The following is a 21296-nucleotide window of genomic DNA, read 5'->3' on the forward strand; positions in this document are numbered from 1 at the left end:
ATGGGGCAGGGGTTTGCTGTGTCTAGACATGGGGGGGATTCCCAGACAGACAGGATACGTGAGTCAATCGATTGCTGGGGGCAGGGAGGTCTGGTCATCCTCTGAACCAGGAAAGGGAGACCCCCCCAGGGTCCTCTTGCCATGAGGCCCCCCCAGACCTGGGGTGAGGGTGGGCTTGGCAAAGGGGCCAGTGCTTGTGTTGGGGCTGGTCCCTGCCGGGAACAGAGCTGAGACCTGGCAAACTCGATGTGGGCTTGGGGACAGAGCTAGGCTGCCTTCAGGGGAGGAGGCAGGTGCAAGTAGTGTGTTGGGTGTGGGCTGTGTGTGTGTGAAGTGTTCGCCTGCCTGCAGGTGTCAGGAAGCGTGTGTGCAATGTGGGGGTGCATAGAGGTAGGGGGGTGTGTAGTGCCAGGTGTGTGGGGCATGCAGGGAGTCCAAGGTGTGTTGGAGTATGCAGGGGGTGTGTGCATGCAAGGTGCATTTGGGGGTGCAGGGAGTGCAAAGTGTGTTTGAGTGTGCAGTGGGTGTGGGGCATGAAAAGTATGTTTGAGTGTGCAGGATGCATGTGTCTGCAGGTAAAGGGTGTGATTGTGCAAGGCTGGCTATGTTTGTGACATGTGTCCATATGTCCATCCGTGTGTGTGTCGCGTTCATCCTTGTGTGTTTTCGTGTCTGTGTTGTGTTTCCCTGTGTCTGTCCGTGTGTGTGTCCGTGTGTTTCGCGTGTCTGGGTTGTGTGTGTGTGGCGTGTGTCCGTTTGTGTTGTGTGTGCGTGCGTGTGGGTCTCCCCGGGCCCCTCCCCCTTCACGTGGGGCCCTGCGGGGGTAATTATAAAGGTGTTTGTTTTCGATTGCCTCATTTAGACACAAGTGGCTTTTGTTTGGTGTGTGCACGTGTGTGTGTCTGATGCAACCACTCACAGAGCAGGAAACGTTCCCCCCTCGCACAGGGGGCGGGGGGAGCCCTGACCCCACAGCCAGGGTTCAGAGGCCAGGGGATCTCGCCATCCTCATCTTCCCCCCACCCCCAAAGTACGGCTCAGATAATGGGCGGGGGGAGGGAGGGATGCTGGTTCCTAAATCAGGTGCTGCGGGAGGGGAGACACCTGCTCTGAGACGGAGTCAAGATCACTATTAATTGGGTTGTTACCAAGGCCTAAAGTAGCTGCTGTGGAGAATTTCTACATGCATGTGCAAGCTACAGAGGAGCATGCAAAAGGAGAGGAGGTGTGAGCAGGTGTGTGAGAGGGGGAATCTGTGTGAGTGTGCAAGGGAGTGAGTATGTATCCAAAGGGGATTTGTGTGTGCAAAGGGGGTGTGTGTGTAAAAGGGGATGTGTGAGTGGCTGTGCACAGATGAGTGTGCATCCTAGGGGGACCCATGAGTGTGTAAAGGGGGCAGGTGTGCATGCAAAGGGGGTGAGAGTGTATGCAAGGGGCCATGTGAGTGGGTGTGCAAAGGATGATCAGTGTGCATGAGAGAGGAGGAGGAGGGGTGAGTGGGTGTGCAAAGGGACAGAGGGTGTGGGGCCAGCCATGGAATCTGTGTGTGCAAAGGGGTGTGATGGCCTGGGTGTGCCCCCTCCTGTGCACACTCAGGTGTACCCCAACCCCCCCTTACCTTGCCCTCTCCAGATGGATCCATCCTGTCTGTGCTCCAGGGAGGGGTACCTGCAGTGCATGCCACAGGCTGTGGGGGAGGGCACTGGTGGGACAGAAGTGGGGGGTGGTTACAATGCACAAGAGGCCCAGGGCAACCTGCCCAGAAAACCCCTCCGCTGGTGCCCTAAACAAATACCACATGTGAAAACTCCCCTCCCTGGGCCCACCTCAATACAGCTGACCCAGCCCCCTAGAGCCAGGGCTCCTGCCCCGTCCCCCCACAGTGCCCCCTGCTGTGGGAGGCTGGGGCTGGAGTAGCCGGGACTCCCCTGGGGTCCCCCTGTGTTGCCCTATGTCCCCCAGCCCTGGGGGAAGCGCCCTCTACTGGGTGGACACCTCCATCCGGCACTGCCCTTGTGCCTGGTGGGGGGAGGGGGCGGGGAGCAGCGGGCCAGGGCTGGTGCCACTGGTTCTGGGCCCCGGGTATAAATAACTCCCTTATAAATAATGCAGCGTTATTCTCGCTATAATTATCGGCTGGGAAGTCTGTGGCCGGGCAGATGCATTAGGCACAGTGCCCCTGCCCCTCCCCCTGTGCCCCAAACACCCCCCCAGCCACCCCCCCAACCTGCTTGGGGAGCTGGCAAATGAGAGCCCAGGTACCTAGCAAAAATAGCCCTTCTCCCCCACACCCCTAAACTGCACTGGAAGGAATGGCGCTTGTCAGGGCACTGCCCCAGGGAAGCTCGTGGCCCCGGGTCCCCGGCTGGGCACTGCCCCAGGGGAAGCTCGCGGCCCCAGGTTCCTTTTTCATTCTAAGATTTGACGGCATGTGATTTAATAAGAATCATTGTTGCTTATTATTGCTGCCCTCCCCCTCAGGCAGCAGGGGCATTTCACAGCGTGAGGAAAGACAGCATCTCACCCCCATTTTCTAGGTGAGGAACTGAGGCATGGACTGGCAAAAGGACTTGCCGCATCTCAGGCACTGAGTTAGTATTAAAGAACCCAGGAGTCCTGGCTCCCAGCCCCCTGCTCTAACCCACCAGCCCCCACTCTCCTACCAGAGAGAGAGAGAACCCAGGAATCCTGGCTCTCAATCCCCCCAAATACCCAATAGTAGGGAAAGCTCCAGGTCACTTACAGAGCAAGAGAGTGAGGAAGAGGATGGATGTGGCAGGTGTGAGAAGGCGACGGGTGGGTGGGGTGTTGTGTTATCGCTTTCTGATTCCCCCCACCCCACGGGGAAGAGCACCGCTTGGGCGAGTGCAAGTGGGGGTTCCTAGGAAGGAGGGAAGGACAGCGTGGGGGTGGGGTGGGGTGAGGGGCACAGGAGGTGGGGAGGATGCGGCTGGTGCTGCAGGGTGGGCGCTGGCGGCAGAAATAGCCACGGGAGGCAAAAGGAAAAGTTTGTTCCTGCCGCTGAATTAGCAGGGGCTAAAAACAGCTGCTGTGAAATCTAGGCCTGTCCCCAGCCCTGGGCAGCAGCCAGCTGGCAGAGCTCCGACCCAGCCCTGCCCTGCCCTGGCTGCCAGGCTGTGGGCAAGGCAGAGTCCTCGCACGGGCTCGCACCAGCCTTCTCACGCACAGGGGAGAGGCACATGCCTGCAGGGGCTTGCATGGGCACAAGGCTTGCCTGGCACCTGGATGTGCACAAACGTGCTCTTGCACGCATGTGCACTAGTGCCCTCTCACACAAGCAGGGGCATGCACCAGTGTCTTCTTGCACACTTGCTTGCCCAAGCAGGTGCCACATGTGGTCATGTTGCACATTCACTGACACAATCAGGCACAGTCATTCTTTCACCCTCTCATTTAAACAAGCAGACATGTACACAGGCATCCTCTTGTACATTGGCACATACACACTCATACACCTACAGCCAGGCTCACATAAGCAGAAACTTGGTCACTAGTGGGGGCACTGTTGGGGGGAAGCTTGAGCATCAGGGTTCCCAGCTGGGGCCCTGCTGCAGGGAAGTTCACAGTGCCAATGTTCCTGGCTGGCGGCACTGCTGAGGGGAAGCTCGCAGCACTGGGGGTGACCCTGGCTGGGGGCACTGCTGAAGGGAAGCTCACAGCACCGGGTCCACTTCTTGTTCTGCAGAAAGATGAGAGGTCTGGGGCAGTGCTGGAAGGGTGGCTGGGGGGACTGTCAGGCGGGAGCAGGAATACAGTTGAGGAGGGGGAAGGGAACCCAGAGAGGTTGGGGTTGGGGATGCCTGGCGGCTCCGGTCAGCACTGCGGACTGGGCCGTTAAACATCTGGTTGGTGGCACAGCGGGGCTAAGCCAGGCTCCCTGTCTGCCCTGGCTCCATGTGGCCGCTTCTGGCTTCTAGGCGCAGGGAAGCTCTGTGTACCACCCCTGCCCCCAGGGCGAGCTCTGCAATCCCATTGGCCGGGAACTGCGGCCAATGGGAGCTGTGGGGGCGGTGCCTGCAGGCACGGGCAGCATACACTGCGCAGAGCCGCATGGCCATGCCTCCGCCTGGGGGCCGCTTCCGGGAGCAGCGCAGAGCCTGGCTTAGCCCCGCTGAGCCGCTCACCGGGAACCTCCTGAGGTAAGCGCCACCTGGCTGGAGCCTGCCCCAGGCCGGAACCCCCTCCTGCACCCAACTCCCTCCCAGAGCCCGCACCCCCCCTTGCACCCCAAACTCCTGCCCCAGCCCTGAGCCCCCCTTGGCCCCACCTCCCAGCCTGGAGCCCCCTCCTGCATTCGAAACCCCTCATCCCCAGGCCCACCCCAGAGCCAACACCCCCAGCAGGAGTCCTCACCCCCATTTGCACCTCAACCCGCAGCCCCTGTCCACACTCTGAACCCCTCATTTCTGGCCCCACCCCAGAGCCCACACCTCCAGTTAGAGCCCTCACTCCCTCCCACAGCCCAGCCTAGCGAGAGTGAGTTATGGCGGGAGAGAGCAAGTGATGAAGAGAGGAGGGCTGGAGTGAGTGGGGAGGGGGCCACAGAAAAGGGGCAGGGCAGGGGTGGGGCAAGGGTGTTTGGTTTTGTGCAATTAGAAAGTTGGCAGCTCTAGGTGGGGTGGGGCATGGGACCCCTCCCCTTGGAATGCACTAGCCCCAATGACAATTTACATCCTGGTTCTTAAAGGGCCATCACAGTCGTGGAGCCCAGACCCCTATGGTAGCCACCCCATGGGGCAGAATGTGCTGCATTGCTTCTACTAACACAGCGGTTCTCAAACTTCTGTCCTGGTGATCCCTTCCACACAGCAAGCCTCTGAGTGTGACACCCCCACCCCACCCCAAAAAAATTAAACCACTTTTTTATATATATAAAACACCATTATATATGTAGGAGGCAAAGTGGGGTTTGGGGTGGGGTGGAGGCTAACAGCTCATGACCCCCCATATGATAACCTCTCGAGCCCCTGAAGGGTCCCGACTCCCAGTTTGAGAACCCCTGCACTAAGGGGGGCCTGTGCATGTGGGTGGAGACAGGGTGTGAGGGGAGTAAATTGCATTGTGCACATGGGGAAGTGAGTTACAGTGCAACCAGCCATGGCCCTATGGATGTGGAGTTGTCTTCACTCTGGGGTGGAGAGTGGCCTCACGTCCATTGGTATCTGTGTGTGTATGGAGCAGTGGTGAGCAACCTGCAGTCAACATCAGCAAAATGTCTTGAGGCCCACAATCAGATTAGTCACAGGTTGCCCACCACTGGTAGGAATAATTGCATTTCCTGCACTGTGGGGGGTTGCACTGCATGCACCAGTGTCTCTGTGAGGGGGCAGCTGCATTGCATGCACTGCTGCCATTTGCATTGCATTCAGTCTGCATGTGCATGCGTGTGTGCACATTACATATAACAGTTTCTGTGTGTGGATGGTGAGTTTCTTTGCACTGGGGCAGGAGGGAGTTGTATTCCATGTACCGGTTTCTCTGCATATGTGGAGTTGCATTTTGTGCACTGGTGTCTGGGTGTAAGAGACTTTCATTCACCTGTGCTGGTGGTTGAAGTTGTGTTGCATGTATAATCACTGGTGGGGCAGTTTCATTCCATGCTCTGTGCCTGTGCAGGGGATATGTTGCAGGCATCTGTATCTGTGTAGGAGGTTGCATTCCATGCATCAGTCTTTCTGTATAGAGGGGGTTGCAGTGTATGAACAAAGGGATGGACATTTCTACCTGTGCGTGAAGGTTACATGGCATGGATTGATGAAAGGAATTGTAGTCTATGAACCATTTCTGTGGAGCGAGGGAGGGTGGAGCAGCATTGCATGTGCTGATGTCTGTGCATGCAGTGGGAGGGGAATTGCATTGCATTGCATGCGCCAGTCTGTGTGGGTGTTTCTTTGCAGTCTATGCACTGGTGTCTGTGCAGGGGGAGGGGCGGGGGATTGTATTGCCTGCACCAGTGTCTGTGCACAGGAAGTTGAATTACATGCATCTGTGTCTGTGAGGAGGTGACGCATTGTATGCAATTGTCTGTACGGGGGGGGGTGTTACATTCCATGCAACAGTGTGTATAGAGGGTTGCATTGTGTGCATCCATGCCTGTGTGGGGAGGGGGGTATTGCATGCATGAGTGTGTATGTGGGAGGGTTCGCATTGCATGAACCGCGTGTGCAGGGGTTGTATTAAAATGCAACCCCCCATACACACCCTTGCATGCAATGCATGGACCAGTGTGTGGGTTGCATAGCATGCACTGGTGTATGTGTGGGGTTCCACTGACAAAAAGCAACCCTGCACACATCAGTTCATGTCATACAACCCCTTTGCAGGCATGTTGGAGCATGCAATACGTGGACCGGTGTGTGTGTGGGTGGGAGGTTGCAGTGTATGCATTGGTGCACGCGCAGGGGTTGCATTGCGTGCACCTGTGTGTGCAGGACGGTTGTACGGCATACAAAGGTGTTTGGGAAAGGAGATGCGTTGCATGCATCGGTGCGCGCGGGGTATGTATGTTGCATTGAACGCCCCGGTGAGCGGGGGGGGTTGCATTGCATGCACTGCGGGCGCGCGGCGGGGGGATACCAGCGGCCGCGGCTCCCAGGCTCCAGCGTGTCACACACACTCCGCTCCGCCTTCCTCCCTGGCCTGCCGAAGGCGGCTTCTGATTGGACGAGGGCTCTGCCGCCCCTAGCCAATGGGGACACACTGAGATGACTTCATCCTTTGGTCGCCCCGGGCGCGGATTGGCTGTGGCCAGCCCCGCCCCCGGCCCCCACGTGGGGCGTGTGTGTGTGCTGGGGGCGGGGGGGGTTCCCGGTCCGGCCGTTGATTGGCCGCGGTGCGGGCCGCGGCGGCTCCGCTGTTGCTGAGAGGAAGCGCGAGGGACCCGGACGAGGCGCTACGGAACCGGGCCGGGAGAGACCGCCGGGTGAGCGTATGAATATGTTAATGAGATGCAAATGACCCCTCCCCAGGAGGGCGTCCGGAGGGGGCTCCTGTCCTCTCCCCTTGGAGTTTCGCTCCCAGGCCCTGCGGGGGGGCCCGCGGAGCTGCCGCGGGGGGTGATGGGAGTTGTAGTCTTTCCGCGGGGGGGGCGCCCAGCTGCTTCCTCGGGGCGGGTCACGGCGGGGACTACGTCACCCAGCGTGCACCGAGCGGCAGCTGGCCTGGCTTGGAGCAGGGTCGGTCGCGGGGGCTGCTGGGAGATGTAGTGTGGGGAGTCCGTCGGCGGGGACTACACCTCCCGGCAGGTTCCGCGCAGAGCGGGAAGCGGCCGCTCTGCGTACCGGGAGCCGTAGTCGTTCCGCGGAGAGGGGGCGCCGGGGCTCATGCCGGGATGCGGACTACAACTCCCATGACACGCCGCGCGGCCTCGCGCTTCCTCCGCTCTCAGCGCCATGTAAACAAGTCTGGGCCTGGCCCCGCCCCGCCCCTTCTCTGCTATTGGCTACTGTACCTCTTGCGACGTCCTCCTCTGCCCGCTCTCGGCCTCTCATTGACTACTGTAAGTGTCACTCCTAGGGAAGGGGCAGGATGAGCCTGGGATAGTAACCACCTCTCCTCGCCTCTGATTGGTCACTGCAACTGCTAATCGTGGGGGGCGGGCCGTGCCCAGGTATCCCTCGTGTCCGTTGGCCCTTGCGACTGCCAGTCAGGGGTTTCTGCGCGCTGATTGGCCGGCGGCTCCAGCTGGTCCAGATTCATTCACCATTTTGTCTGTTGGAGTAAAAGGGGCTCGGAGGGGCCGAGAGGGGCTCGGGCTGGACCATCCCGTGGTGCGGGGGGGACCGGGCTGTACCAACCCCCTGGATAGGGGGCAGGTCTGTACCAGGCTCCCCCTCGGACGGGGGGGGGCAAACAGGTAAGGGGGCCCCGGGGCGATACCAACCCTCCGTCAGAAAATAGGGGGAAGCCCCCCTGGGCGGTACCAACCAACCCCCCTCTGAGAATGGGGGGAGCCCCCCCGGGTGGTACCAACCAACTCCCCTCTATAAAATGGGGGAGCCTCTCCTGGGCGGTATGTACCAACCCCCCCTAAAATAGGTGGAGCCCCCCAGGGTGGTACCACCCCCCCCCTGAAAATGAGGGGAGCCCCCCTGGGCGGTACCACCTTCAGTTGTGTGGCAGGAAAGGGCTGCACCATTTTTTGAGGACTGGGCAAGGGGACTGCGTTGCTATTATGGGATGGGGTTTCCTGGGTGAGAGGGACCCCCTGGGGTAGTATTATGGGTTGGAGAGTGGTGAGCCACTCAGGAGACCCCAGCGTGTGTGTGTGGGGAGAGCCGGGGGTGAGGGGGAGTCTCTGGCCCTGACAGACATGGGGAACTAGGGCCAAGGGCATAGGGGGGTGTCAGGATGTCCTAGGGGGCCTGGGCAGTCAGTGTTGGGGCGGGGGAAGGCTGGAGCTGGGGAAGATGAGCTGGAGGGGTGCAGAAAAGGCAGACGGGGCTGGCCCAGGGGGTGTTGGAATTGGGGTTCCCTGGTATTGGCGGGGTTGGCGGTTCTGGCCCCATTTCCTCCCAGGGATTCCCAGAGGGGTCCTGCTAGGCCAAGCAGCCCAGGACTCCAGCGGAGACAGGCAGGGCCCAGCTGCTCTCCCTCCCTCAGCCTGTCTAAGGGGGGAGGGGGTGGCGATCCAGCCATTCCTGGGTCTCTGCCTGAGATTGGGGGCCAGGAATTGTCCCAGGGCATCTCAGCAGCTGGGACGTCCCACCCACCTTTACCTACTCTGGCAGGGGCTTTAAGATCTGCACATGGGCAGAGAGATCCTCTCCCCCACCCCCAACCTTGCTTAACCTCTCCCTGCCTGGGGTAGACTGGGCCGGGCCAGCCTTCAGGGCAAACAGGTATGTGGGGGGCAAACTTAGCCCCGTGCCCAGAACAGGGTGTATTAGGGGATGTTCCTCTCCCACACAGGGGCTTACTGCCCCCTGCAGGAAACCCACTTCCCCACATGGTGGGCATGAGATCCCAACACTCCTTCCGCCCCCCCCCCCCACTTCTCCGGGGACTATACACACAAACTCTCTCCTGGCAGTTGAGATGTGGGGGGAGGGCTGTGGGTCAGGGTACAGGGGTGCCAGTAGAGCTGGGGGAAGCCCTGGGTGGGTTGTCCGGACCTCGCCGCTTGACCTGGTCTCCCCGCCCTCCCAGGTCTTGTGTGTTCACCCAGCCTGGAGGCTGGAAGATGAAACCTGCGAGGAAGGCTGCCAGCTCCTCCTCTTCCTCCTCATCCAGCAGCAGCAGCAGCCGCTCTCCCCCGTCCACTCGGGCCAAGACCCAGAAGCGCAGGACGGCTGAGGGGGGGCCCAAGTCAGCAGAGGAAGAGGAGGGGGGCGTGGGAGGTGGGGAGGAAAGCCCTGCCCAGCCCCCGCCCTTGTCAGGCCCCCATCTCATGCCAGTGAAGATGGACCCCGGCTCGCGGGAGCTGCCTGGCCGGCAGAGTGATCCCTACGAGACACCCAAGGGGGAGCCGGGGTGTGACGACCCCCCAGGGGAGCCCCCTCTGAGCCGCAAGACGGCCACCTTCAAATCCCGAGCCCCCCGCAAGAACCCGGCAGCCGGGGAGGAGTGGAGCGGGTCCGAGGGCTCCGGGGTGCCAGGCGAGGAGAGTGCTGGGCGCTGCCCCTCCTCCAGCACCGACACGGCCAGCGAGCACTCAGCTGACGAGGATGCCAAGGGAGCTGGGGGGGAGCTGTGGGGCCCGGCCCCCGGCCCCAGTGACTATGACCTGCGGCTGCTCCGCTCGCAGCGGGTCCTGGCCCGGCGCCAGGGCATCTTCCAGCCGGCCGTGGTCAAGCATGTCCGGCGCGGCCAGGACCTGGGAGTTCAGTTCGCTGGCGATCGGGCCATCACCTACTACGAGGGGGCGCTGGGCTCCGGGGCCCTGGATGTGGTCTTGGACACCACGCCCCCTGTGGGCGCCATGGCAGTGGGGGCCCATGTCTGCGTCTGCGTGGCCCCTGAGGAGACGACCTACTACGAGGGCACTGTGGTGGAGGTGAGCCTGAAGCCAGCCTCCTACAAGGTGCGTTTCGCTGGCCCCAGCCCGGCCCCCCGCAAGGACACGGTGTGGGTGCCACGCTCCGGCCTGCGGCTGCTACGCCCACCCTGGAACTCAGCTGCCACCGCGCCCCCCAAGCCAGAGGAGGAGGAGCCCCCTGGCCCTGAGCCCAAGCAACCGGAGGACGCCGAGGTTTCCAAGATCAGCGCTGGCGTGCAGGGGGCCGGGGAGGAGAAGGCCTCGGCTGCCCCCCAGCAGCTGCTGTCGCCCCCCAAATCCCCGGCATTCGCCCGCCTGCCGGAGCAGGCCTCCCCGCTGCTGAGCCCCGAGGCGGGTGGCAGCCGCAGCAGTAGCGTGGTGTCGGTGGAGAAGTGCAGCACGCCGGGCTCGGGGCGCTCCCGCACGCCCCTGACGGCTGCCCAGCAGAAGTACAAGAAAGGGGACGTGGTGTGCACCCCCAACGGCATCCGCAAGAAGTTCAACGGCAAGCAGTGGCGCCGGCTCTGCTCCCGCGAGGGCTGCATGAAGGAGTCACAGCGGCGCGGCTACTGCTCCCGCCACCTCTCCATGCGCACCAAGGAGCTGGAGAGCCTGTCGGAGGGCCGGGCCAGTGGGCTGCGGGAGGGCAGCGCCGAGTTCGACTGGGATGAGACGTCCCGCGACAGCGAGGCCAGCAGCGCCCGCGGTGACTCCCGCCCTCGCCTGGTGGCGCCGGCCGACCTGTCCCGTTTCGAGTTCGACGAGTGTGAGGCGGCCGTCATGCTGGTATCGCTGGGCAGCTCGCGCTCGGGCACCCCGTCCTTCTCGCCCGTCTCCACCCAGTCGCCCTTCTCGCCCGCCCCCTCACCATCCCCCTCGCCCCTCTTCGGCTTCCGGCCTGCCAACTTCAGCCCCATCAATGCCTCACCCGTCATCCAGAGGGCAGCTGCCCGCAGCCGCCACGTCAGCGCCAGCACGCCCAAGGGGGCGGGGGGCGGAGTGCTGAGCCCCGAGATGCTGCACCACGCCCCGCACCGGGAGCGGCACTCCTCGGGCATCGTGCCCACCTTCCAGACCAACCTGACCTTCACCGTGCCCATGAGCCCCAGCAAGCGCAAGGCAGAGGCGCCCCACAGCGGGCCGGGTGGGGGCGCCGACTTCCAGAAGAGCGACAGCCTGGACTCGGGGGTGGAGTCAGTCTCCCACACCCCCACCCCCTCCACGCCCGCCGGCTTCCGGGCCGTCTCACCCCCGGGCCCCGGGCCCTTCCCCTCCCGCTCCCAGCAGGCCTCGCCGCTGTTGCTGCTCTCCCCACCCGCCGGGCTGACCTCCGACCCCAGCCCCATGGTGCGCCGGGTGCCGGCCGTGCAGCGGGACTCGCCTGTCATCGTCCGCAACCCTGACGTGCCACTGCCTTCCAAGTTCACGGAGAAGCCGCGGGAGGGGCGGCCAGGCAGCCCCCGGCTGGGCAAGGTGGGCACCAAAGAACAGCTGCAGGTGCCGGTGCCCATCAATATGGGGCGGGCGCTCCCCTGCAGCCAGACCAGTGCTGTCCCGGCCCCTGAGCAGGCACCCCCCGTCTTCAGCGTCTCCTCGCCCTTCCAGCCAGTCGCCTTCCATCCTTCCCCGGCTGCCCTGCTGCCTGTCATTGTGCCCAACGACTATCCCGGGCCGCCGGCCCCCAAGAAAGAGATCATCATGGGCCGGCCTGGCACAGGTAAGGGACCTCCAGGGGCCTGGCCTCAGTGCAGTGCTGCAGGGAGTGGGGCGGGGCTCAGGAGGGGACACTCTCCCCTCTGGCGTACAATGCTCTTGGACCTGTGGTTGCATATTTCTGCTGGGACAGGGGTTCCTGCGCCCCACCCCAGAGGGGCTGCATCCCAGTGCTGGGCGAGGGGTCCCTATATAGACAGCCACTGCCCCACCCCAGAGGTGGCCATATCCCAGCACCGGGCGAGTGATGCCGGGTTTGGAGTTTCAGAGTAGCAGCCATGTTAGTCTGTATCCACAAAAAGAACAGGAGGACTTGTGGCACCTTAGAGACTAACAAATGTATTTGAGCATAAGCTTTCGGGAGCTACAGCTCACTTCATCGGATGCATTCAGTGGAAAATGCACCACTGAATGCATCTGATGAAGTGAGCTGTAGCTAACGAAAGCTTATGCTCAAATACATTTGTTAGTCTCTAAGGTGCCACAAGTCCTCCTGTTCTTTTTTGGGTTTGGAGTTGTGCCTTTGTTGGAATAATAGTCTGTATGCTCAGCTCAGCTCTTAACATGGATCTCTAGCCTAGTTCAGCCTAAAAGGCAACCCCCCCCCGCCCTCTGGCTGCTGAGGAGGGCTGGGGTCAGCGGGTGGGACGGGAGTAACATGGCTGCGTGTGATGCTGAGAGTGCACAGCCTTGGGTGTGGTGTGAGAGATGCCAGTGCCCTGAAGGGGATGCTGTGTGCGTGTCAGTGCTTTTGAGTGTATGCATGTGTCTCATGGTGCCTGGCCCTGGGGGCTCAGTCTCCTTCCGGTTCCCCCTGTGGCTGTCACCAAACCCTGCTGGCGCCCACCCCCAATGTCCGTTGCTGGCCATGCACACTCACCTAGGCTGGATGTGGGGTGCCTCAGCAATTCTGCATGGGGTTTTTTCTCTTATACGCTTGTTCTTACCCAGACCTGGATCTCTGGTGCCCGGCTTGCATGTGGGACTCGTGTACTCAGTTTTGCACAGCCTGGGGCTCTTGGGGCAGCGTTTGCACCATGGGCTCATACACTAGCCCTATCATATGCTCATTCTTGCACTGGTTTGGGGTTCCCAGTGCAGGGTTCACAAACTTGCTGTCGCATTGAGCCAGGCCTCTGGTCAGAGGACCCCATCACCAGCCCTTGTGGAGCTGGCTGTGGAATCCCTGTGGGATAGGGTCTAGCTCCCTGCCCCAGGGGTGTGGGTGTGAACTGGCAGCTTACTCGCTCCCCTCCCATCACCATCTCTGCAGTATCGGGGATGTAGTTTGCAGTCTCCTGGCAACCGGTAACCAGAGCGACCATCTCCCTGTGCTCCAAGCCCCATCTCTATTTATATTGAAGTGAGAGGGGTGGGTGTGCAAGTGTGTGTGCGATGGGGTTGCACGAGTGCAGGGGACATGATAGAGCTGGCCTCTCCACCCTCCCGCGGATAATGCTCATACACAAGCTCTCCCACAGCGCACATGTGGCTGGCATAGATGTGCACAAAAGCAATTGCACACATGACATACTTATGTGGATCACACTCATGAACACATGTGAACCGGGCATAACACACTTGTCATTTGCATGGACAGCATGTTTCACAGACCCCCCTCACCTTAGTCACAGCCCTGGGGTGCACACGTGGCTCTGGCACACCTAACACACCCCAGACTTGGCACAAACACTGCGCTCACACCTTGCCCGCTGCTCCTGCACACTTGTGCACACCAGGCAGCTCCAAGCTGTCAAACGTGCACAGTATATATACAGATGCCTCCCCCTTCCCACAGACACGAGTGTGTTCTACACACGGATGCTGGGCATGTTATCGACACCTGGGTCCCATAGCAGTGGGGCTGGGGGTTTGCCCAGAAATCTGTTTCTGGGGGGGCGCAGGCTCACGCCAGCCCTCAGCCACAGTGCCACACTTGCCGGGCCGGAGCAGCTGCTCACGCGCACGGGGTCCTGGTGGCACTGGGTGTCTCTGGTGCAGCTGAGCCCTGGCAGCTTCACAGGCAGTGGCTTTGTGGCACGCACACATTGCACGTTCATCTGCCATCTCACGCTCTCTTGCACCCCTTTGCGATCCCTCTGTCCCTCCCCCATGCTCTGGCATCTTCTTCTGCACACTTGCCTCCCCTGGGGGGTGTCTCACACACTCACGCTGGCATTGCCGGGTGGGTACTTGGGCCCTGGGTCGCCCTGGAGACCCCACGGACTCCATAGCAACCCCAGACACACACACACCCCAGGGGTTGCCATGGAGACCCCATTCTTCCTGTGTGGGGCAGGGTTGCCCCAGAGTGGGGGAGGGGGAACAGGCTGCCCCCTAGTTCCTTTCATGCTCTCATGGTCCTAGGGGAGCCCCCTGGCTGCGAGACTCATCCCTGGTGGCCACTGGAACGTCCCATGGGCCGTCCCCTGTTCCTGCCCCCCAGAACTGCATGGGGGGGAGGGGGACCCCAGAACTGTGTCCCTGTCCCCCCCTGCTGGAGGGGATGGACCCTGCGCTCTAGTGCGTCTCTCTTGATGTGTGTATTACGCTGTACATTGTGGGCGGTTCTGTGTGTGTGGTGGGCTGTCTCTTGCTGGCTGTGTGGTGTGTGGGGTTTTTTTCTGTACAGAGGGTGTGTGTTCTTATACTTTGGGTGTGTTGCCGCGTTGGTAATTGTCTTGCTCTTGTTGTGTCTCTGCTCTACATGTCCGAGTGTGTTAAACTGCATTTGCAGCTGTGCGTAGTGTGGTGTTATAGTGCATTGGCATGCGTGCGTCCCTATCAGTGTATCTTGTCTCTTTTGTGGGGTGTAGGTGCGTGTACATGTCTCCTACTGTACATTCGTGTCTCTCTCTGCATGGGTGAGTCTCGTGTGTGTGTGCGTGCGCGCGCGCGCGTATGCTTTGGGGGGTATTTGGGAGGGGTTTTGTGTGTCTCTTGCTTGCAGTGTGTGTGTTGTGCATGTCTCTCTCACTGGGTGTGTTATGTCTCTCTCGCATGGTGTTTGTGTTTGTGCCCATGCCCGCCCCCATGAGCTCTCAGCCCAGTGCTGGGGGGCATGGAGTGGGGTTGCTGGATTCTCTCTGACCCCTACTCCATTGACCTGCCCGGGGTGTGAGCAGAGTTGTGTTGACTCAGGCTGCTGGGCCTGGTGTATGTGGGGAGTGTGCACGGGCCCCGGATTAGCTGGTCCCCAGGATGTGGGGGCTCACCCGGTAGGGCTGGCTCCTCCCCCTCCCCCCTGGGTGCGTGGGGGAGGTTATCCCAAGAATGCAGCTGGGCCCCCAGTGCGGCGGGCAGGCAGCCAGCGAAGGAACCAGCGCCCCTGGGAGTGTGTGTGTGTGAGAGATAGAGAGCAGCTGTGTGTGTGTGTCAGTGTGTGGTAGAGAGTGGGTGTGTGTCAGCATAGCCAGATACGTCAGTGTCTGTGCGTGAGCGCGGGATGTGTGTGTCTCCAAGTCTGTGTGTGAGCATGTCAGCATGCCCAGCTGTGTGAGTGAGAGCGCGCATGTGTGCGCACGCGTGTGTGAGAAGTGTGTACATATGCACAGCTCTGGGGGGAGTGAATGTGCACAGCTGTGCATGCAAACATGCTAGTGCACACCTCTCCGTGCATGTGTTCATGCCTGTGTGGGTGTAAACACAGGTTTGGGGTGAGAACATGTGAGCATTTCGTACCCATGAGGGGCAGCTGAGTGGGATGCCTGGGGGGGAGTGTGGTTGAAGCGCAGGCGAGCGTGGTGTCTGCGGGGGTTTGGGGATGGGAAAGTATGATGCGCACATGAGCGTGTGTAGGGTGCATGCGTGAGCGTGCTAGGTGTGCACAGGAGTCTGTGTGGTGCATCTGCAGGCATGTTAAGAAGTGCACATGAGTTAAGGTGTGTGAGTGTGTCAGACGTGCACAAGAGGGTGTGTGGCACGTGTGTCGGCGTGTTTACAGGGGCACGTGAGTGTGCGGGAGCGGGCGTGCCCGGCCGGCCACGTGACCCCGTGTCCTGCCGTGCCCCGAGGCCAGGGGCGGGGCGCAGCGGGACCGGGCCGAGCAGCCCCCCCGCAGCGCCGGGGAGGGGGCGGGCGGGGGAGCAGCCAATAGCAGGCGCCGCCGCTCCCCGCCAATCGGGAGCCGAGCCGTTGATTCGCGCAGCGGTGACGTCGGCGCGGCGGCCAATGGGCGGGCGGCGTGTGTGAGCGCCGCTCATTTGCATGTGAATGACCCGGGGCGGCGGCGGCCAATGGGGGGGGCGACGGGGCCTGCGTGACGCGGGGCGCGTGGGGGGGGCCGCCCTTGTTCCCAGGCGGGGCCGGGCCGGGACAAGCGGCGACAGGCGGCGGGTGCCGGGCAACGGCGACAGGCGGAGACTCCCCCTGCGCGCGCCCTCAGCGCGCCCCGCCCCGCGCGCGCCCCCGCCCGCCCCCTCGCGCGCGCGCGCCCGCTCCCCGGCCCGGCGCGCGCGCCCGCCTGGGGGCGGCCCGGGCGCGCGCGCGCAGGGGTGAGGCCCCCCCGGCCGGCAGAGGGGGCGGGGGGGGCATGAACCCCGCCGCCGCCCCCCCGCGATGTTCTCCGCGGAGCGACCCCCGGCAGCGCTGCCCCCCCCCGCGCCGCGGCGGGGGCTCGGCATGTTCGGTCAGTGGCGCGGGGGGGGGGGGGACAGCCGGTGACCTTTGAACCCTGGCGCGGTGGGACCCCGAGAGCTGCCCCCGAGCGAGCTCCGCTGGCAGCCCCGGGGGGCAGGAATGGGGCGCGGGGTCCCTCCCCTCTGAGGGGCTCCAGGTCCTGTCTGGGCGCATGGGGGGGAGTGGTTGGGGGGGCAGGAATGGGGCGCGGGGCCCCTCCCGTCTGGGGGGCGCCAGGTCCTGTCTGGGCGCATGGGGGGGAGTGGTTGGGGGGGGCAGGAATGGGGCGCGGGGTCCCTCCCCTCTGGGGGGCGCCAGGTCCTGTCTGGGCGCATGGGGGGGAGTGGTTGGGGGGCAGGAATGGGGTGCGGGACCCCTCCCCTCGGGGGGGCGCCAGGTCCTGTCTGGGCGCATGGGGGGGAGTGGTGGGGGGGCAGGAATGGGGCGCGGGGCCCCTCCCGTCTGGGGGGCGCCAGGTCCTGTCTGGGCGCATGGGGGGGAGTGGTTGGGGGGGCAGGAATGGGGCGCGGGGCCCCTCCCGTCTGGGGGGCGCCAGGTCCTGTCTGGGCGCATGGGGGGGAGTGGTTGGGGGGGCAGGAATGGGGCACGGGGTCCCTCCCCTCTGGGGGGCTCCAGGTCCTGTCTGGGCGCATGGGGGGGAGTGGTTGGGGGGGCAGGAATGGGGCGCGGGGTCCCTCCCCTCTGGGGGGCGCCAGGTCCTGTCTGGGCGCATGGGGGGGAGTGGTTGGGGGGCAGGAATGGGGCGCGGGGCCCCTCCCGTCTGGGGGGCGCCAGGTCCTGTCTGGGCGCATGGGGGGGAGTGGTTGGGGGGGCAGGAATGGGGCACGGGGCCCCTCCCGTCTGGGGGGCGCCAGGTCCTGTCTGGGCGCATGGGGGGGGAGTGGTTGGGGGGGCAGGAATGGGGCGCGGGGTCCCTCCCCTCTGGGGGGCGCCAGGTCCTGTCTGGGCGCATGGGGGGGAGTGGTTGGGGGGCAGGAATGGGGCACGGGGTCCCTCCCCTCTGGGGGGCTCCAGGTCCTGTCTGGGCGCATGGGGGGGAGTGGTTGGGGGGGCAGGAATGGGGTGCGGGACCCCTCCCCTCTGGGGGGCGCCAGGTCCTGTCTGGGCGCATGGGGGGGAGTGGTTGGGGGGGCAGGAATGGGGCACGGGGTCCCTCCCCTCTGGGGGGCTCCAGGTCCTGTCTGGGCGCATGGGGGGGAGTGGTTGGGGGGGCAGGAATGGGGCGTGGGACCCCTCTCCTCTGGGGGGCGCCAGGTCCTGTCTGGGCGCATGGGGGGGAGTGGTTGGGGGGGCAGGAATGGGGCGCGGGGCCCCTCCCGTCTGGGGGGCGCCAGGTCCTGTCTGGGCGCATGGGGGGGAGTGGTTGGGGGCAGGAATGGGGTGCGGGACCCCTCCCCTCTGGGGGGCGCCAGGTCCTGTCTGGGCGCATGGGGGGGAGTGGTTGGGGGGCAGGAATGGGGCGCGGGGCCCCTCCCCTCTGGGGGGCGCCAGGTCCTGTCTAGGCGCATGGGGGGGAGTGGCTGGGGGGGCAGGAATGGGGCGCAGGGCTCCGCCACTCTTGGGGCTGCCAGGTCCTGTCCGTATCCGTGTTTGGGGGCTGGCTTGGGGGGCCAGGAATGGGGTGTGGAGCCCCTCCCCGTCCTCTAGGAATTGCCAGCTCCCATCCGGGTGCATGGGGGGGGTCTTGCTGGGTCAGGACAGGATTGGGACACGAGGCCCCTCCCCTCTGGGGCACTGGCCCTGATCTGGGGGTTCGGGACAGATCAGTGGTTTGAGCACAGGCCTGCTAAACCCAGGGTTGAGTTCAATCCTTGAGGGAGCCATTCAGGGATCTGGGGAGTTGGGGGTTGGACTAGATACCCCCTTCTAACCCTGGTATTCTGTGAATATTTGGGTCACAGCACCAGCACAACGGCTGAGGACTGGACGGGCCACTGGGGCCCCTTGCTCCCCCCGCCTGCCCACTCGCCCCCCAGCGCAGAGGCTCCATCGATGCTGGGGCTCTCCTTGCCTCCTGAGCTCCCCTGGGACAGTCGGGCTCTGGAGGCAACTGAGCTGGTGCCGTCCCCAGAGCCTGAATTAACTTCCCAGCGCAGACCTGTCCCTCATCCGCACAGGACTCCTGGGTTCTATCCTGGCTCTGGGAGGGGAATGGGTGTAGTGGTCGTGGGGAGGGGGGCTGGGAGCCAGGACTCCTGGGTTCTCTTCCTGGCTCACTGGGTGACCTTGGCCAGTCCCTTCCCATCTCTGTGCCTCAGGTTTCCTGCCTGACCCTGCCGCGTGCTCTCGTGGCCGTGACGGGTTTTGGGGGTGCATGTCTGTTCCCCCGTCAGCCCTGCAGACCCATCCATGCTTGGAGTTCTGCGCCTTCATGGGGGATGGGGAGGAGTGACGGGGGGCTGCAGTGACACCCTCCCCCCCCCCCCCCCGCTGAAATCCTCTTCCATCCTGTCCCCCGCCTGCGGGGGATGTGGTCACCGGCCGGAGAACAGGAAGGCAGAGCCAGCTTCCCGGCAGCGCCCCACCGCCAGCCACTTAAGGGCTTTAATAATTGAGTTAGCCGCGCACGCGCCATGCTCCCGGGACAGACAGCGGGGGCGCTGAAAGGGCTGGGGGACCCCCGACGCCACCAAGGGCTGGCAGTGGGCGGCTGGGGTTGGAGGTGGGTTGGTGCCCTGGCAGGTGGCTGGTGCGAGGATGCTGCGTTGTGGGGGGGGTGACTGTGGCATGCTGCCCCGTTGCCTATGGGGAGCTCCCCGCCGTGCCACAGGCAGCTGCGGGGTGGGCTGGCTTGCTGCTGTCGCGCATGGGGCACCACATAGCTGCAGCTGCAGCCCTGCCCTATGTAGGCTGGCCATGTTAGTGCTGCCCTGTGGTAGTTGCCCGGGCTCAGGCCTGTGGGGGCTCTGCCCCATGCAGAGGTCGGGCCGGGGCCTGAACAGCCAGATGTGGGGAGTAACCTGGGCTCTCGCTGGTGGGGCGCGGAGGTTGTTGTGTTAGGATGTCTAATGGCGCTTTGTGTGATGCAGGTTGGGCAGGACTTGGGTTTCTGTGGTGTGTTACAGGATGTCCTGGTGTATTTGTGTTTGCCAAGCTGCATTGCACTGCAAGTTGGTGTGTGTTGTGTTACGTTGCATTGCTGTGTAGTGTTGCAGTGTGCACGTGTTGCAGGATATGGTACAGCTCTGTGTGTGTTGGATGCCCCAGCTGCATTGTGTTGGGACATCTGTGTGTGTCAGGGCTGTGATACGTTGTGAGACATTGTGTGCATGTTGCATTGTGCTGGGGTATGTGGCAGGGCCTTGTTGTGTAGCTGGGGTGTGGCAGGGCCGCAGGTGCTGTGTGTGTGTGTGTGTGTGTGTGTGTGTGTGGTTGTGTGGTTGTGTCCCTGGCCTCCACGCCCCCAGGAGGAAGTGCTGCTCAGCCTGAGAGGCCCCACAGGAAGGGGTGGAGGGGATCATCTGGGGCTGGGAGATGTGGGGGGGATGGACCTGGGGGTGACTCAGTGCTGCATGTTTTCCCTGTCCTGCGCCCTGAGCTACCCCCTCCAGGGAGTGGCATGGGGTGATGTCCTACTCTGGGGGGCATTGGGGAGCTGCTGGCTCCCCTTGTCCCCAGATCAGTGCTGGGGGACTCCCCTCCCCTGTACATCCCTGGGCTTGGTAGCCGCTGTGGGTCAAAGCAGAGTCACCACGCCTGCTCTCCCCTCCTACAGCCAGCACCTCTGGGGCTCCTCCCCGCATTCACCCCCAGGTTGGGGGGAGGGAACCTGGTGCAAAGGAAAACTCCAGAGTCCTTCCCAATTGCTGGGGTGTATGGGGGGCTATCTGAGCATGGGGGAAGGCCAGAGAGCCCCAATACTGGGGGTATGGTACAGAGCAGAGTGACCCGGGGGGGAGAGAACCCAGGCATCCTGGCTCCCAGCCCCTCCTGCTCTAACCCACCAGACCCCACTCTCCTCCCAGAACTGGGGAGAGAACCCAGGAGTCCTGGCTCCCAGTCTCCCCCCAGCCAGGAGAGAACCCAAGCATCCTGGCTGTGTGTTTAACCCTTTGCCTACTCTCTCCCTTCCAGTCTGGACCAACGTGGAGCCACGCTCTGTGGCCGTGTTCCCGTGGCACTCCCTTGTGCCCTTCCTGGCCCCCAGCCAGCCGGACTCTTCTGTTCAGCCCAGCGAGGGCCAGCAACCTGTCAATCACCCCGCAGTGTCCAATCAGAACAAAGGTGAGGGTGGGATAGTCCCATGTGGGCCAGCTGGGGAGAGCCAGGGGGGCCGTGAGCCCGGACAGTTCTTTGCCAGCACAGGGGAGCTGCTGGCTTTTGTGTGTGACCCAACAAAATGATGCCTGTGCAGCAAGCAAGGAGTGCAGCCAGCAGGGGGAGCTCATGCTGTTGCATTTCGGTGTGACCCGCAAAAATGGCCTCTGCTTTGCTGATGGTGGTAGGGGCTGGGCATCCTTTGCATTTCAGTGTGACCCACAAAAATGGCCCCTCTCTGCCTGGTGTGTTCTCATGGGCTGTCGCCCTTGACTTTTGCCCCCACCAGAGCCTCCAGAATCAGCGGCTGTTGCCCATGACCTCCCGGGGGTGGCGTCAGGGGCTGAGCTGGGAAAACGGGGAGCTTCCCGCCCTGACAGCCCAGCCTCAGCCCCCCAGGCCACGGCAGCGGCTGGAGGGGCAGAGGGCCCCTCCCAGCTCGTGGACGAGGCCCCGGGGCCCCCAAGACTGGACAGCGAGACGGAGAGTGACCACGATGATGCGTGAGTGGGGGAGGGTTGGGGGACATGGTGCGAGGGGGATGGGGGGACAGGGGGCTACGGGGGAGATGAGGGGACATGGGGCTGGTGCAGGGTTTTGAGGAGGAAGGGGGGACATGGGGCTGGCAGGGGAGTAAGGAGGGTTGTTTGTGGGCACATAGTCAGGGCCGGCAGGGGGACATGGGTGGGGC

General features: G+C 63.2%; 1 protein-coding gene across 1 annotated transcript in view; it reads left to right on the top strand.

Moving 5' to 3' along the window:
• The first annotated feature begins 4099 nt into the window (after positions 1-4099).
• The window catches only part of CIC (capicua transcriptional repressor), a 30748-nt gene continuing 13551 nt past the window's right edge, over positions 4100-21296 (top strand). Inside the window, 4 exon segments of the mRNA XM_043502151.1 lie at positions 4100-4160; positions 9169-11714; positions 20423-20572; positions 20895-21108. Coding sequence (XP_043358086.1) covers positions 9203-11714; positions 20423-20572; positions 20895-21108 — 2876 coding nt within the window. The 5' untranslated portion in view covers positions 4100-4160; positions 9169-9202.

This window comes from Dermochelys coriacea, chromosome 24 (genome assembly GCF_009764565.3).
Source record: "Dermochelys coriacea isolate rDerCor1 chromosome 24, rDerCor1.pri.v4, whole genome shotgun sequence".
NCBI lineage: Eukaryota > Metazoa > Chordata > Testudines > Dermochelyidae > Dermochelys > Dermochelys coriacea.